The sequence below is a fragment of the Erpetoichthys calabaricus genome, chromosome 2 (assembly GCF_900747795.2).
Source record: "Erpetoichthys calabaricus chromosome 2, fErpCal1.3, whole genome shotgun sequence".
NCBI lineage: Eukaryota > Metazoa > Chordata > Cladistia > Polypteriformes > Polypteridae > Erpetoichthys > Erpetoichthys calabaricus.
In genome coordinates this window covers 205,066,956-205,083,992 of record NC_041395.2, presented here as the reverse complement: position 1 = coordinate 205,083,992, position 17,037 = coordinate 205,066,956, and the positions used below count along the sequence as shown (strand labels likewise).

The 17,037-nt window shown below is 37.2% G+C and overlaps 1 protein-coding gene across 5 annotated transcripts in view; it reads right to left on the bottom strand.

The window, feature by feature from the left end:
- LOC114646724 (lisH domain-containing protein ARMC9) overlaps positions 1–17,037 on the bottom strand; it is a 136,401-nt gene that overhangs the window by 59,983 nt on the left and 59,381 nt on the right. For all 5 annotated transcript variants that reach the window (XR_007934032.1, XM_051922227.1, XM_051922226.1 and 2 more), the window contains 2 exons: positions 9,042–9,076; positions 4,388–4,499 (listed from right to left, as the gene is read on the bottom strand). Coding sequence is in view for 4 of the 5 variants with exons in the window: in XM_051922227.1 (XP_051778187.1) it covers positions 4,388–4,499; positions 9,042–9,076 (147 nt within the window). In the remaining variant the exon portion in view is untranslated. The remainder of the gene's footprint in view (positions 1–4,387; positions 4,500–9,041; positions 9,077–17,037) is intronic.

Here is a 17,037-nt window from a genome sequence, read left to right as displayed (position 1 = left end):
AAAAAAAAAAACACATGGCATTGGTGCATAGAGACACCACCATCTGCATTCAAGGGAATCTGGCTATGCTCCGCAACTGAGAGCACAAGATCATGTGGGCCTCTCCTTTGCATTCTGGGGGTCCAGGAAAAGCGTAAGGTACCAACTTCTTATAGCATGTAACCACTATCACCTAACACATGTAATGATGTGTTACAATGAATAGTACAAGTCTTATGAAAAACTGAAGGTTCAACCAGTTTCCTTACCAACAGGGTATTCACCATGTACAGCACCATTATGTCTGTCCAAGCTACTTTGCCTTAAAATAAATCATTCACAGTTTGACCTAGACCACTGAGCCACAACATTTCTCTGCCACATCTTGCAATCACAGACGACTTCTACATTAATGGAATATCAGTACTTAAAGTTAACAAAAGCAGCTTAATTCTTGCTAGGTGCTCTTATTGCAATACCAGAGCAGTAAATTGCTCCAATTACATTAAGAGAAATGGTCACTGCTGCAAACCGCCTCTTAATGTTAGTAAAAACATGTTATGTTTTATGTATAGTTAGGTCCATAAATATTTGGACAGTGATACGATTTTCATAATTTTGGCTCTGTGCTTCTCCACAATGGATTTGAAATGAAGCAATCAAAATGTGATAGAAGTGTACACTTTCAGTTTTAATTTAACTTAAGGCATTTAACAAAAACACTGTATGAGCCATTTAGAAAAGACAGACATTTTTATTTTTATACATGGTCCTCCCATTTTTAGCGGCTCAAAAGTATTTTAAGACAAGCTAACCAAGTACTTAAAATGCTTTGCAGTCAATGACTGCCTTAAGTCTGGAATCCATGGCCTTCTCCAAGTGCTGGATTCCCACACTACTGATGCTTTTCCAGGCCTTTACTGTAGCTGTCTTCAGGTGCTGCTTGTACGTTGGACTTTCTAATAATAATAATAATTCATTACATTTATGTAGCGCTTTTTCTCAGTACTCAAAGCGCTATCCACACAGGGAGGAACCGGGAAGCGAACCCACAATCTTCCACAGTCTCCTTACTGCAAAGCAGCAGCACTACCACTGTGCCACCTGTGAGGACAGGTGACTTTGCTTTTATCTTCTGGAAATTAAATGCATGTCCAGTTGGGTTAAGATCATTTGAATGACTTGGTCAATAAAGAATAGTCCTCTTGTTTGCCTTGAAAAACATTTGGTTTGCTGTCACATTCTGTTTTGGCTCATTGTCCATCTGTTGCAGCATTTATCTGAAACTGAGTGAGAAGTCAAGCAAAATGAAACCTTTTATTAGCCAACTAAAAAGATTACAATATGCAAGCTTTCAGCTACTCTGAAAATAAGAAAATAGTATTGCCCTGTACACTCAACTTTTGTCAGTAGTCATGTCATCAATTACAGTAACACCAGTGACCCACTTCCATTGGCAATCACGCATGTCCATGCCATAACACTACCTTCACTATGTTTCACAGATGATGTGATATGCTACAGATCATAAACCATTCCTTCACTTCTTTATATTATTCTCTAGCCATCATTCTGGTACATATTGATCTTAATTTAATTTGTCCAAAGAACACTGTTCCGAAAATGGACTGTTTTTTTTTTTTTTTTAAATATTTGCTGACAAAATCTAATCTGTCCATACTATGCTTGAGGATTACCAATGGTTTGCACCTTGTGCTAAACCCCCTGTATTTACTCTCATGAATTCTTCTCTTGATTGTAGACTTTGGCAATATAGGTATACTTCCCAGAGAGTGCTCTTGGTTTGGCTAAATGTTGTGAAGGGTTTTTTCTTCACCAAGGAAGAATTCTGTGATCATCTAGCATTGTTGTCTTCCATTTTTGTCCAGGCCTTCTGGTGTTGCTGAGCTCTCCAGTGAATTCCATCTCTTTAAGGATATTCCATGTGGTTGATTTGACCACTCCTGTTGTTTCTGTTATTTCTCAGTTAAGTTTGTTTTGCTTTCTCTGCCAAGTGATGGCCTGTTTTTGCTTGTAAGTCCAGCTCTTTAGACCTCATATTAAGAGTTCACAGCAACAGTTTCCAAATGCAAATTCCACACTGGGAATCAACTCCAAACCATTTACCTTCTTAATAATTAATAAAATAATGAGAGAACTGATCCCAACTGGCTATGGAACAGCTTGTCAGTCAAATTTCGAAATATTTTTGAGCCCCTGAAAATAGGGAGACCATGTATAAAAATGTCTGTTATTCCTAAATGGCTAATGTGGTATTTTTGGTAAACCTCTTAAACCTGAAAGTCTACACTTCAATCACATAATGATTGCTTTATTTCAAATCCACTGTGGTGGCATACAGAGGCATAAATATGAAAATTGTGTCACTGTCCAAATAATTATGGACCTGACCAATTAATGAGGGACCTGCTCACACATGGCTATGGAATACCTTGTCATTCAATTGTCCAAATACTTTTATGATCCTAAAAATAGCTGCCATTCCTAAATGGCTCATACTATATTTGTTAAACCCTTTGAATTAATGCTGAAAGCCTAAACTTCAATCATGTAATTCTTCATTTCAAACCTCTTGTGATGGTGTATATAGTCAAAATTATGAAAACTGTGTCACTGTCCAAATACTTATGGACCTAACTGTTTGCACACCCTCTCCATATGAAAACTGGACATAGTGCTTTACTGGTCAGTTAGACGCTTCCAGCACAGCAGGCATGATGGATTAAAGCTTGGCCAAGATATTCCTGACTCGTCAGGCAGTTTACTGAGAAATGACAACATGTAGCTGAAATAAAATGACCAAAATAAAAAATTAACACAAGCAACTAAAATACAGTCTGTATATCATATTCATCACTTTTGAGGTGTAACAGGTGTGTCACGCCAACACACATTATAATAGTGGCTCAGTGATCTGAATTATTATGTATACGAGTTGTCAGTTGGTTTTGCCTGTGTCTCCCGTACTTTATTAAGGGTGTTATTTCCTAGATTTTTTCTGAAATACAGATGGATCAGAGTTGCTCTAAATATATCCATGTTCGCCCATCAGGTTTTCTTTTATTAATCCTGAAGTGTGCATAGGAAGCTGTCTGTGCACATTTTGAGCCTCTTTTTGTGCACACGCAAGCTTTATAAATGCAGAACCTGGATACTGTGTGATAACTGCGTTATTTACTAAAGCAGTTTTCATTCTAAGATTGTGACCTGCAACTCCAAAAATATTTGCATGCGGTCTTATATTAATTGGCCATTATGAACTTTGCATTTTGAACATAAATCAATTGTACTTTCTAATGATCCACCTTGTATGATCAAAGTACGAGTATTTCCATTTAAAATACATTAAAAAAAAAGTACTCCAGTACAGGAGTAAATATAATTCATTACAAAACCCCTTTAACTACACTTTTACTAACATCCAAAACAATACATTATATATTTCTGAGTAAAACATATTTTAATCTCCTAACAGAAACACTAACAGCAGAATGAAACAGCAGCATTAAATTTCTCATAAACATAAGAAACAATACATATTTGCATGTATTTAAAATATGTAGAAAATAAGAACAACAGTTATCACCATTCTCCAGTGTCTCCCAAAACCATTGTTAATTGTTACCTGGAGTCAACAAGCACTTTTTGGCACTTATTTATTTAGCAATTGCCTTTATTCAAGGTGACTTACAAAGCAAGTTATAAAACATACAAGAAAGATTTTTGATAAAAAAAATCTCGTTTTAATTTTGGTTGGTTTGTAGCTACTTCTTTGACATATTGTAAAGCACTTTGAGTTACAGCCAGTGTATCTAAATGTGCTATAGAAATAAATGCTGTTGTTGTCAATTAGAAGATGTAAGAATCAAATGTAAGCAAGAGGGAGTAATTGTACTACTATATAATTATACCTGTAATTAGACTAATACAAACATCAGTATCCTAAATTCTCGTGTCAGTATAACAGAAGCTATCCTGTAGAAGTAGTTCAAAAATATCTAATGAAAAGGTGCATTTTCAAAACACACCTAAACACAAGTAAATTGGATGCCGTTTGAAAAGACAAAGGATGGTCATTCCATATCTTTAGACCAATGGTAGGGAAGCATTGTTTAGTCTTGGCATGTCTGGTAAATGGGAGGATGGTCAAGTACACAAGCATAGTCAAACCAGACTTCTAGAGAAGCAGAATCATGCAGAGAACTGTAGGTCAAGACAATAGCTTTGAAATTGAATCTTACAGCAACAGGAAGCCAGTGAAAAGACTGGAACAGAGCAACTTCATTCTGGAGGAGATGAAGAGGTCGGATAGCAACTGAAGTAAGCCCTGCTAGGACATTATTAGTAATTTACCTGTCAAATAAAAACCTAGAAAGGGCAAACTCACCCAGCGGAGTGCCTGTAGTAATAAGGCCTTTAAACGGTCATTCCCATACATAAGGTCCTTCTTCAGCTTCTCATAATCCAGTGAAGGGAGAAGAGGTACATCTTTGGACTTCCTAGTAGGCAAGATTGTACAAACTGGATGAAACACAAGGTTTTTTTTTTTTTTAAATATATAAAAGCTTTTCAATACCAGAGTAATAAAATAGATTCCTACATTGCAAAGAAATAACATTTATTTTGTCATTCCTAAAAATGATATGGTTATTCTGCCAACAAACACAGGAAAGACTATTTATAGAAATGCTTGTAATCAATATATCTATCTGCCACAACATTAAAACCAGCTGCCTAAAATATTGTGTAGGTCACCCTCATGACACCAAAACAGCTCTGAATCCATGAGACATGTAATCCATAAGACCTCTGAAGATGACTTGTGGTATCTGGTAAGGAGATATTAGCAGTAGATCCTGTAAGTCCTATAAGTAGTGGAGCCTCCATGAATTAAGCTGGTTTTTCCAGCACATCTCACAGATACACTACAGCACTGAGATCTGGAGAATTTGGAGGCCAGGTCAAAACTCTGAAGTCTTTGTCATGTTCCTAAAAAACCATTCCAGAACAATTTTTGCTGTGTGGCATGATATCTTTATCTCTGCCACCGGGGTCACAAAAGCCATTGTAATCTTAGTGCCAGTCGCAAGGCTGGGTAAACTGGGGAGGGTTGTGTCAGGAAGGGCATTAAGCATAAAACCTGTACCAAATCAAACATGGACATAAGAAACAGAATTCCATACTGGCTCTGTCGAGGCCTGAGCTACCAACAGTCGCCACTGTCCAGCAGGGTATCAGCAGAAACTATGCTACTGCTGGGCAAAAATGGTGAAGGAGAACAAGAAGGGGAAAGCGAGTTTAAAGAAAATGGGAGAAGAGGAAGGGAGTGTGAAGTTCAGAGTTGGAACCTGGAATGTTGGCACTATGACTGTTAAAGGCAGAGAGCTGGCCAATATGATAGATCAGAAAAAGGTAGATGAACTGTGTGTACAGGAGATCAAATGGAAAGGCAGTAAGGCCGGAAGCATCAAAGGTGGGTGCAAATTGTTCCACCATGGTGTGGACGGGAAGAGAAATGGGGTAGAGGTAATTGTAAAGAAAGAGTATGTTAGGAGTGTTTTGGAGGTGAAGAGAATGTCTGACAGAGTGATGAGTATAAAGTCTGAAAATTGAAGAGGCAATGTTAAACATCATCAGTACATGTGCTCCGCAAGTGGAATGTGAGATGGAGGAGAAAGATTTCTGGCATGAGGTAGAAAAAATGGTGGAAAGTGTACCCAAAGAAGAAAGTGGTGATCGCCAATGTGCCCATTAAGATCCACTACTAATGGAACAGTGGTGAAAAGGAGGTGATGGGCAGGTATGGTGTTAAGGAGAAAAATGAAGGGCAGATGGTGGTTGACTTTGCAAATGGGAATGAAATGGTGGTGGTGAGTACATATTTTAAGGAGGAGGAGGAAAACTGAGTGACAGAGTGGATGAAGGTGCGCAAGTGGATGATGTCCTGTGTACTGTAGGAGATGCAATGTGAATGAGATTAGAGACTGTCAGGTGTTGGCAAGGGATAGTGTAGATAGAAATTATCAAATGCTGGTATGCAAGATGAATTTAGATGTGAAAAAGAGGAAGAGAGAGAATGGAAACCAAGGATCAGGTAGTAGAAGCTGAAAGAGGAAGATTATTGTGTGAATTTCAGAGAGGAAGTGAGATAGGTGCTAGGTAGAGATGAAGACAAGACAGATGACTGGAAAACCACAGCTGAGGTGGTAAGGGAGAGAGCTAAGAAGGTGTGTAGAGTGACCTCTGGACAGAGGAAGGATAACAGAGAGACTTAGTGGTGGAATAAGGAAGTATAGGAAAGAATGAATAGGAAGTGGTTAGCAAAAAAAATTGGGATAACCAGAGAGATGACAAAAGCAGACAGGTGTACAAAGACATGTGGTGAAAGATGAAGAGAGAGGTGGTGAAGGTTAAGGAAAAGGCATATACTGAGCTATACGAGAAACTGGACACAAAGGAAGGAGAAAACCACTTGAACTGAATGGCCAGAAAGAGAAACAGCGTGGGGATGGAAGGACGTGCTGCAGACCAGGATGATAAAGAATGCAGATGAAAATTTGCTGACGAGCAGGAAGAGTGTGTTGAAAAGGTGGAAGGAGTACTATGAAGGACTTATGAATACAGAAAATGAGAGAAAGTGTAGGTTGGATGAAGTGGAAATAGTAAATCATTAAGTACCAAGGGATCAGCAGTGATCAGTGAGGGAAGATATAAAGAGGAAGAGGAAGAAAAGTGGAAAAGCAGTTTGGCTGGACAATATAACAGTGGAGACATCGAGATGTTTAGATAAGATGGCAATAGAGTTTCTAACTAGATTGTTTAACAAAATCTTGTAAAGCGAGAAGATGCTTGAGAAGTGCATAAGATGTATAGACGTACCAATTGTCACATGCATAAATGAGAGGGAATGTTGTGGATGCGTGCAACTGCACAGAGCAGAAGTGGTGAAGTAAGAATAATTTAAATACTTGGGTTCAACACTCTAAAGCAGTGGAGTGAGTGCTGTGATTAAGAAGAGAGTGAAGGCAGGGTGGACTGGGTGGAGAAGAGTGACAGGAGTGATTGGTGATAGAAGAGTAACTGCATGAATGAAAGAGAAGCTCTATAAAATAGTGGTTAGACCAGCTATGTTGTATGGTTTGGAGATAGTGGCACTGACTAAGAGACAGGAGGCAGAGCTGTACTTGCAGGGTCGAAGGTGCTACGATTTTTGATTGGAATAACGTGGGTGGACAGGATTACAAACGACTATATTAGAGGGAAAACACAGATACGACAGTTTGGTGTTCAAGTGAGAGAGGCTAGATTTAGATGGTTTGTGCATGTGCAGAGGAGCGATGAGGGGTACACTGGGAAAACAATACTGAGGATGAAACTGCCAGGCAAGAGGAAAAGAGGAAGGCGAAAGAGGAGGTTTATGGATGTGGTGAAGGAGGACATGAAGGCAGTCGGTGTGGCAGAAAATGATGTAAAACAAGGGGATAGATGGAGATACACTGTGGCGACCTCTAAATGGGAGCAGCCAAAAGAAGAAGAAGAAATGCAGGATGCATTATCTTACTGAAAGAGGCTGCTGAAATCAGGGAATACCATTGCCAGGAAGGTGTTAAAGTGGTCTACTACAATCTTTAGGTTGGTGGTATGTGTCAAAGTAATATCCATGTGAATGCCTGGACCCAAAGTTTTCTGGCAGAATATTTCCCAGGGCATCACACTGCCTCTGCTGGCTTCACTTCTTCCCATAATGGCTCCTGCTGCCATCTTTTCCCACACATGCCCATTGTATGCATTTCCGGTAGTGTACAGGTGTCAGCATGAGGACACTGACCAGTCAGTAGCTACGCAGCCCAATACGCAGCAAACTGCGATGCACTGTATGTTCTGACACTTTTCTCTCATGACCAGCATTAAGCTTTTCAGTAATTTACGCTACAGAAACTCTTCTGTAGGATCGTACCAGACTGGCTAGTCTTCACTCCCATCTGGTCCAACTGCATCAATGATTCTTGGGTGTCCATGGCCCTGTACGTTAGTTCATCAATTGTCCTTCCTTGGACCAGTTTGGCCCTTGTCAAAGATGCTGAAATCTTTATTCTTGTCCACATTTCCTGCTTCCAACAAATCATTTTCAAGAACTGACTGTTTACTTGCTGCCCAATATATTCCACTTTTTGACGGGTGCCATTGTAATATGATAATCAATTTAATTCACTTCACTTGTCAGTGGCTTTAATATTGTGGCTGATCGGTTTATTTATTGAAACCATAAGTATGCTGCAACTTTTTTTTTTTTTTTTTTTTTTTTTAAGAGGTTTCATTAAAATGTGCATATAAAGACTAAAAAAACAGCTTAAGCAAATTAAGAAGAATTAAAACATACAGACAAAATACACAGACATTAAAATAGCTGATATATATTAAAAATAAAGTAAACTTTACTACAATGATAGTGCAATGTTAATGTAACTTATTTGCAACCAGTTACACTGTAAATTCTATTCAATTCATTTGAATACAAAGGATCACTGGCAATTTCAGAGCATCCTCTATATTTAGAAAGAGAATGACAAGAAATCATAGAAATACCATTCAAAAAACACAAGAAAACAAATTACAGTTTAGAGTAAATTTAAAGTTTCACTGTTGTGCACAAAATCATTTTACAGAAAAGGTTTATTTAACAATAATTTAGCAAAAAAAAAAAAAAAAAAAAAAAGCTTACAACATCCCAAAACACATTAAACTGGATATCTGACATTTAGATTAATTTTTCAATTTTAATATTGTTTTTACAGCTGTTCAGGCTGGATCCTCAATCAAGCTCACTACATCAATAATTTGGTTCTCTGTTTTCCATTAAAACAGAAGTTTAAAATTTAAATATTTTTTGATTTAAAACTGTAATATTTGTGCCCAGGTGTTGATATTGATGTTAATCCTGTCCCCTGTGAAGTAAAATTACAAAAGCTAAAAGAGTTTCCCAAGAAACATATTGCAGTGCCCATGACACAACAAACTTAAAACGTATTTGTCATACTTACGGTGGTGCGATAGATGCCCTTAACATGGAGGATGCCTGAAACAAAATGAAAACAAAAAGTTAGCATTTGCATTCCCCATGGCCATGAGAACTGTTAACGTCTACCATTCTTCTTTTCAAGAAACAGGAACTGAACTACAGAAAGGTTGATGCATTATATGTGCTAAATGTCATCCACATTGTGGCATTTTTTAATTCCTTTTTTTATTACTTAACAACACTTACTTTACATTAAAAGATGAAAATAACTCATATTATATTACAATATCCACCTTATCCAGTTTCAATATTGTGTCCTTCTCCACTGTCCTCCTCAGTGTAAACCAATGCTTATACTGTATATTCAAAATATGAACTATGAACTTGTCTGCTTAATATACTGGGTATATCTGTACCATTTGGTGAGTTTATATGTGCTTTAATAACCCGTTTATTCATAGAAACCTAGTGACTAAAATGGCAATAATTCCCTTATCCTGGTTTTTCACAGACCAACAACCCAGTTTCTCTAACCAGAATAATACACGTAGATTTCTCAGTGAGTAACCTGGTTATTTAGACATGTAAACCCTTAACCGGGTTACAGTTAAGGATTTTATAGTCTGCACATGTCCACTGCACTCTATTCACATGCGCATGTGTCAACTACCCCGTCTTCTAGTAATGTTTTAATTAAAATGTGCGTAGAAATTAACTAAATTGAGGGAATGTTTTAATTCAATCCCTCTCCGGGAGGAGGAAGTTGGAAGCATGTGTTGATTACAGCGTGTTGCTGCACCCACCACACAACGAACCACATGGATTGGGATCAGAGTGCAGCCATGCAACGGGTGACACCTCAGCACCAGTCTTTACAGTGGCTGGAGTGCCAATCATGCCACCAACCCCTCACATTTTCCCTAATAAATTAGAGGACCTGCTTGCAGGGCTGGATGCAGGTTAATGTAATACCCAGGACGAAGAAATTCTGAGGTTCTTTATTATTCAGCAGCCACAGGTAGAAGAGCCCACAAGTTAAATTTCTTGAGGCAAATGCTTGGGCAATTGCATTATTCCTTCTCCTGGTTGAAATAACCTTGCTCAATCTTCAGAAATCACAACTTATGGTGATGAGCTGAGCTACAGTTCTAAACTCATCATCACAATCTCTTGAGTAATGCATTAGAAGTAACTCAATCTGATCTCAAAAGGATCTTACTGTAAAAGACCATGCTCCCAGTCAACCTTCTAACAGAATGGCAGAGATTTAAGGTAGTTTGATAATGTGGCCCTTAAGATATCTTTATGTGAATGTGAGCATGTACAAGTACACAAACATCAATTTGCCACCATATAAAAATGTGCTAATGTCTTTGCAAAAACACAGTACTATATTTCATTTTCATATCTACCAAAAAGAGATACCGATATCATTAGCTTTATTTTTAGTCGGTTTTTCTTGCAGGTTTGTAACAAGTGAGCATCTGGGGACAAAAGTCAGAATAGAGAGGAGAATAATTTGCTTTGGTGTATGCCCCGATAACAATGCATGCCCTGAGATATGAGTTCTAGCTGCGCAAAATTCTTTTATATATGATTATGGGAAGCCAGAAGTTTAATTATTATGAAATTTTTATTCAAAAAGGCAGTGTGGCAGAATACTGTACCTTGGAGGATTGGAATTTAAAATAGAGAGGACAAATTGAATCCCCAGGCTCCATAATGGTATGACACCAAGCATGTCATTAAACTGCATGTGTACCAAATGTTTTTTAAAAAATATAAATAATAAACAATAGTACTGTGGTTCTGTACTTGTAGATGATTTAATAATTCTATAAATAACTGTACCATTATAGCACCTTTTCTATGTTGTAAGTATTCTACACTAGACATAAATATTGAGCCCTGGTAGTGTGGGTTTCTATTTTGGGGTGAGCAAGGCTATGTGCAATTTTATGACCCCATCAATACACTGTTTTGAAGTCCTGGAGAACTGCAAAGTCTTGCTGTAAATGTGGAAATCCATTAGACTTGACTAGGATAGATCTGTGTTATGTTACAGTGTAAAGTCAAGATTTTAAATTTGTTAAAATTTGATCTAGATATAATATACTGCAGGTTTTCCCCTATGTTTGGCTTTCAATTTTAAGAACACATTTTTGGAGGAAAAATGGCTCCTAAAATTGATTCATGTTACCTTCCAAATTATGAAATTGCCTTTTTTATTTCTAACTGCATGTATGCTCGACAAACAAAGAGAAACAAAGGTACTATTTTTTATTGTTTACTCCAAGTGGACATCTTTATTTGCTCCTCTGTCAACCCAGCATTTACTTCCTCATCTTGCAGTCTACGCTCATAAAGGTTATTTGCTCCAACCTATATTTCCCAAGCCCAAAGCAGAATCAAATATGAAAATTTAAGTCTTTTTGGGGATAGTTTGCAACAATAAAGTTCAAGAAGAACTGAGCTGTTTCTCGTGCTAGCTAATCTTTGCTCGTTTAAAAAAAACAAAAAAAAAAACAGCTAGGTAAGCAAGAAAAGACCACAGTGCCCCCATACAGTAGGGCTATGAGGTCGAAATTCACTAATAGAATATAATTCAAATTTACTTGAAGGCAAATGCTGACATTAGATTTTTAAATAATGGTTATTTAATTTACCTCAAACTAATTTTCAAACAGTGTTACTCCAGACACGCTTTATCAAGCTGTGGTATTTTGCAGATCTGGTTCTGCATATCAGTGTTTTCGTAATGTTGAATTGGAAGCTTCATTTGTAACACTTAAATCAACCTCACTCGACAACATAGCTTAAGACAGTTTTTCTATCCCACTGCTCTCCTTTTTTGATTAACACAGCAGTTTTTTTCTAAATACATCTATGGTGCCCTAGAAGTACAGTTCTGCTCCCAATTTTGTCCCAAAACACTTCTAAACCAGTAATCCTTAACTGGCGTTTAATGCTAAGGTGCTCTAATTAATATAATCATAGCTCTGTCTTATGGTTTATTATTACGATTTAAAATCTCCCTTACAAAGAGCCTCTTCAGTGTCACCAAAGCACATTTAGCTACCTCCCCCACACACACGGTGTCTCCATCTTATTACGGTCAATGCTGCTGCCTTGACACAATGCCTAAAACATAGAGGCATCAACAAAAATATTCAGGACACCTTTGTTAGTTTTTCTGTTTAATCCTGTCTGCTACTCATTATTGCCGGCTCCTACTTGAAAGGTGGAGTCCACAAATACTGCTTTGCAACAGTGGCATTTTTGTCTAGTTGCTATTCTTAAATAACTACATCCTATGTTTTGTGATTTTCTTCAAATTTTTTCTCAAGGCCCAGAAAGCCGCTTGGGTTTGTTTAAGCAGGCATGGGAGATTTTGTCTGGTTGTCATCACTACAGGCAGCGCTAAGTGTATGCAGTTGTACTTTCTTTCTGATATTATTACTTTGTATGCATCGAGCGTTCTATTTTGGGGGAAGGCTGTTTTTTCAAACGTTCTTTCATTTGAAGGTTACAATATTCACACAAATGATTCTTAAGAGTTTCTTGCTTGTAGTTACACTGTGAGAAAAATAAATTAATACATGGTAATGTAGTGAAGCACTGTGCTACTGCACATGGCTTTTAAGGATTTAAGCTTCTTTTCGTGGCTGACTTCACTGTCCTAATGAGACGCAAGGGGCTTGGAGTAGGTTGGAAAAGCATTATATAATTAATTCATTCAAATATATTTAATTTTTTTTAATTTTCTAATCTTATTTGTTGGCTAATTTGGCTAAGGTTCAAGGACCTTTAAAAATTGAACACCACTAGCATTGGTAGTTCTCCTCAACAGCAGAAAAGAAAGTTCCTATCCTTTTAAATAAGTGCAGCCACTTCTCAGTTCATACAGTATTTAGGTTTTTGAAAGGTTCTGTGCAATTTAAAAATTTATACCAAAAAGTAGGTTCCAATGAGCTATAAAAATGATATCCTTAATTGAAAACTTTCAAGTCATGACTTTAAATTACATGTTTATTAAAGAATGCAGGATACATAAGCCCTTAAAGAGTAATCATACTTCCAATTCTGTGACCAAATGACATTAATACAAACACTGGTATGTTTGTATTAAATAAAAATGAATTCCTTCATCATGCTTTCTTGGTGGTTGTACTTTCCTAATTTCAGGGCTTTCAAGAACTTGCAGAACCCTGCAAATAACTAAGGGATTGTGCTGCCTCTATACCTTCCTCTTGCTGAAGACTCAATACTAGGATTCTTTTTTCTTTAGTTACTGTAAGCTCATCCACCTCTCTGTTTTAGGACCTAGGACTACTTATACTCTAACCAAATATCAATTAAGCTAAAAATGGGATTCATCAGCTAACATAACATTTTAGAAAACAACCACAAATGAATTGTAGAACTTACTAAATGAAAGTTCATGGCAAATTACTAAAACTTTCAATCCAATTAAATAAGAGCTCAGAGTCAAGTGCAGAGATTTGTTTTGTGCACAGTACTTATATTGACCATGGCCCCTACTCCTTGGGAATGTGAGATTATATATATATATTATTTGTTTATTTTGTTTTAAACGAAAACAAGCATAGTTAGCAATAGTTTTGAATCATGCAACATCCAAGAGAAAACCATGAATGCCATGCAATTAATGAGCCGGGATGAGACAAACATTTTCTTTTAGACAATACATAAATTAAGCAAGGATGCAATGTAACAGTGCTTCAATTCACCAAATAGCAATACAAAATGCATAGTCCCATAAAATAACATTTTGTTTGTATATTAAATATTGTGAAATCACTGTGAGCATGCTTAACTGTGTTATTACTGGATTCTTTGTTATAATGAAATACATATTATAAAATATAAATCTGTAATATAAAATCTAATTTAGTAATTCACTTGAACCTTTACTTAACAGGCAAACGACAAAGAAAAGATTTTCAGTGTTTTTATCGACAAACTTAATTCTATTTGTTAAACATAAATTTAGAAATTGATGCCTGCAATACACTCCAAAAAAGTTGGGACAGAGGCAACGGTCTCTCTAAAATTCCAATATAAGCATCCGCATCAATGGTGCTTTTATATATATTATATATTTACAGTTAGGTCCATAAATATTTGGACAGAGACAACTTTTTCTAATTTTGGTTCTGTACATTACCACAATGAATTTTAAATGAAACAACTCAGATGCAGTTGAAGTGCAGACATTCAGCTTTAATTCAGTGGGGTGAACAAAACAATTGCATAAAAATGTGAGGCAACTAAAGCATTTTTTTAACACAATCCCTTCTGGCATGCTGGCGCTGTTAGTTAGCTAGGGTCAGATCATGAGGGGAGAGAGAGTGTGAACGAGACTGAGAAAATAAAAATGAAAAAAGCTAACTTTTACAAGTAACAAATTTACACCCGATCGTTTCGTTTTCAAATAATATTACATTAGTGTGATGATGTTTTCTGATTGGTACTATTCAGGTCATACAATGATTTCATCAAAATGTTACACATATTTGTCTCTTTCTTTTTTATTTCCCCCGGTGCTGCGCACTGACACCAGAAGGTGTGAGCTTATTCAGTGCTAGCAGGAGCACACAGGTGGCTGGTTGCTTGTGCTATAACAAGCTTGACCTGGCGGCGATTAAAGCACATGTACTGTGCAAGGCATGTACGGGGTCCACTGAGAAAAGAAGAGCATTCATGGCTCACCTTGCAGAGGAACATTCTTTTCTCTGCATGTCCTGGAGATCTGTGCAGACTGGGCAAGGTCGGGGGGGGGGGGGTTAACGGTCACTGATTACAACCGCAAGAAGTTACACGAATGAATGTGAATAATATGAATAATGTTGCATCTGTGCCATAATGTTTTCCGAAATGTACTACAAGGTCATAAAATGAATAATTCCAAATATCATATATAGTGTATACCTATGTCCGTTTTTTTGTCAGTGTGGCTTTGACATCATGGGCCATAAGGTGCATACTAATTCAGTATAAGCCGGAACACTTAATAAAATTGAATAAAAAAAAAAAATCAGTGACAATGAGATACAAACAAGGCAGATTATCCAGCATTTGTGTGTCAGCTTTTATCCATCCATCCAGATCACAGAATTTCCAGTTCAAATGTCTCAAAACACCAGTCACATCTACAGTTATTCCCCAGTTTCAGATAAAAAAGTAACAGCGTCAGATCCCTGGGGGGGTGGGGTGGGTAGTATGTATCATGATCGTGACTGAGAGAAAAAAAGTGGAAAAAAAAAAGGTAACTTGTACAAGTACTATACATTTACAGTGGCTGTTACAGATGCAAATCAAATGTATGTGTTTATTGTAGAACATTAACAATAAGGGCAACTCACTACTCAAAACGGTAAATATACGAGGCAGTCAGGATCGAACTTCAGGCTTTACACATTATATAGTTTATGTCTACATTTTGTCATCTATTACTAAAATATGAAAAACATTTCTGTTTTAACTATGTATTTTTTGGTTAAGTTAAATGCACTTTTTTTGTTTAAAGACTACATGCACTTTAGTTTGTATTTCTTTTTTATTGTGATGGTCACACTAATATAAAAACATCTGATTATTTTCAAATTCATATGTTTCACTGATTGTTATGTTAATTTGATTATTATTAATTTTAATCATGTTAATGCAGAGACATCAGGGTGACATTCACAGGTGGACAGACATGAGCAGATAAGGTAAGACATGCACTGGAGCCCAGAACAGGATGTGCAACCACAGGTCGCAGGCTTCAAAATAGTCAGGTATAAAATAATCGTGACTAATCGAAAAACACACAAATTGAACGATTAGTTGACTACCAAAATAATCATTAGTTTTAGCCCTAATTATATTATATATATATATATATATATATATATATAATATATAATATATATATATATATATATAATATATATATGGTTGAAATAGTTTACTGTCTTTCGCCCTCATTCTGGGCTCATCAGGTGTACACACTCCACTGCACTCCAACCACAAGCGTTACCTGGTAGGTAACCACCCATACAATCAGATTGTGACACAGACTACGAATACCGTGAAAATAATATATACAGTGGAACCTCTAGATACGAGTTTAATTCGTTCCAGAACTGAGCTTGTATAGCGAATTTCTCGTATCTAGAACAAACTTCCCCATTGAAAATAATGGAAATCCAGTTAATCCGTTCTGCACCCCAAATATATTAACATAAAAATCAATTTTCCTAACAAATAACACTGATAAATTATATATACTGTAGTCTACCTTTAATAAATAACACTGGTAAATAATATAACTGATTATTAAAAGAATCAAAACAGGTGTCCAAAGTGCAGTAGAGCATTCAATAAATCTTTAAATAAATAATCCTTAAAACAGTTGTGAAGTGGAGGTTTAAAATACACAAGAATAACAATCCTTTAACACGAGGTTAAAACGTCAACAAGAAGCAGTGTTTAAAAACAGATGACAATCCCCGGTGCTTCTTCTCTGTTAGCGTCTCACCTGCTTCTCCCATGCGGGCTCTGCAACAGGCGAGACACTCTTAATGCAGCTGACCTTCTCTACACCGTCCTGCTTCAGCTGTTTGGCTCGCCTGTTCAGCTACATGCGAGCCTGCACTTGCCTGCCTGCCTGCCTGCCCCCCCCCCCCTCTCTCTCTCTCTCTTCTTTACTTTTTCTCCCCCTTAACCGGCTCGCGCTTCTCTATATATGCGGGGAGGACATGGCAGCTGCAGCCCATCAGCCACAGGAACAATCATGGATGTGGGCAGTTTCCCACCTGTGCACTTAAGTGAGAAACACAGACACCGCAGATCGCGGCTCGCAACTGCTACCACGCCCCCTTGCTAAGCCGCGAGCTATACCCACAGCCTGGCTCGTGGCTCGTTACGCGAACCAATGCTCGTATTTAGAGCTGAATTTTTCGCTCATACTTTCCTCGTATTTTGAATTTCTCGTATACAGAGGTGCTCGT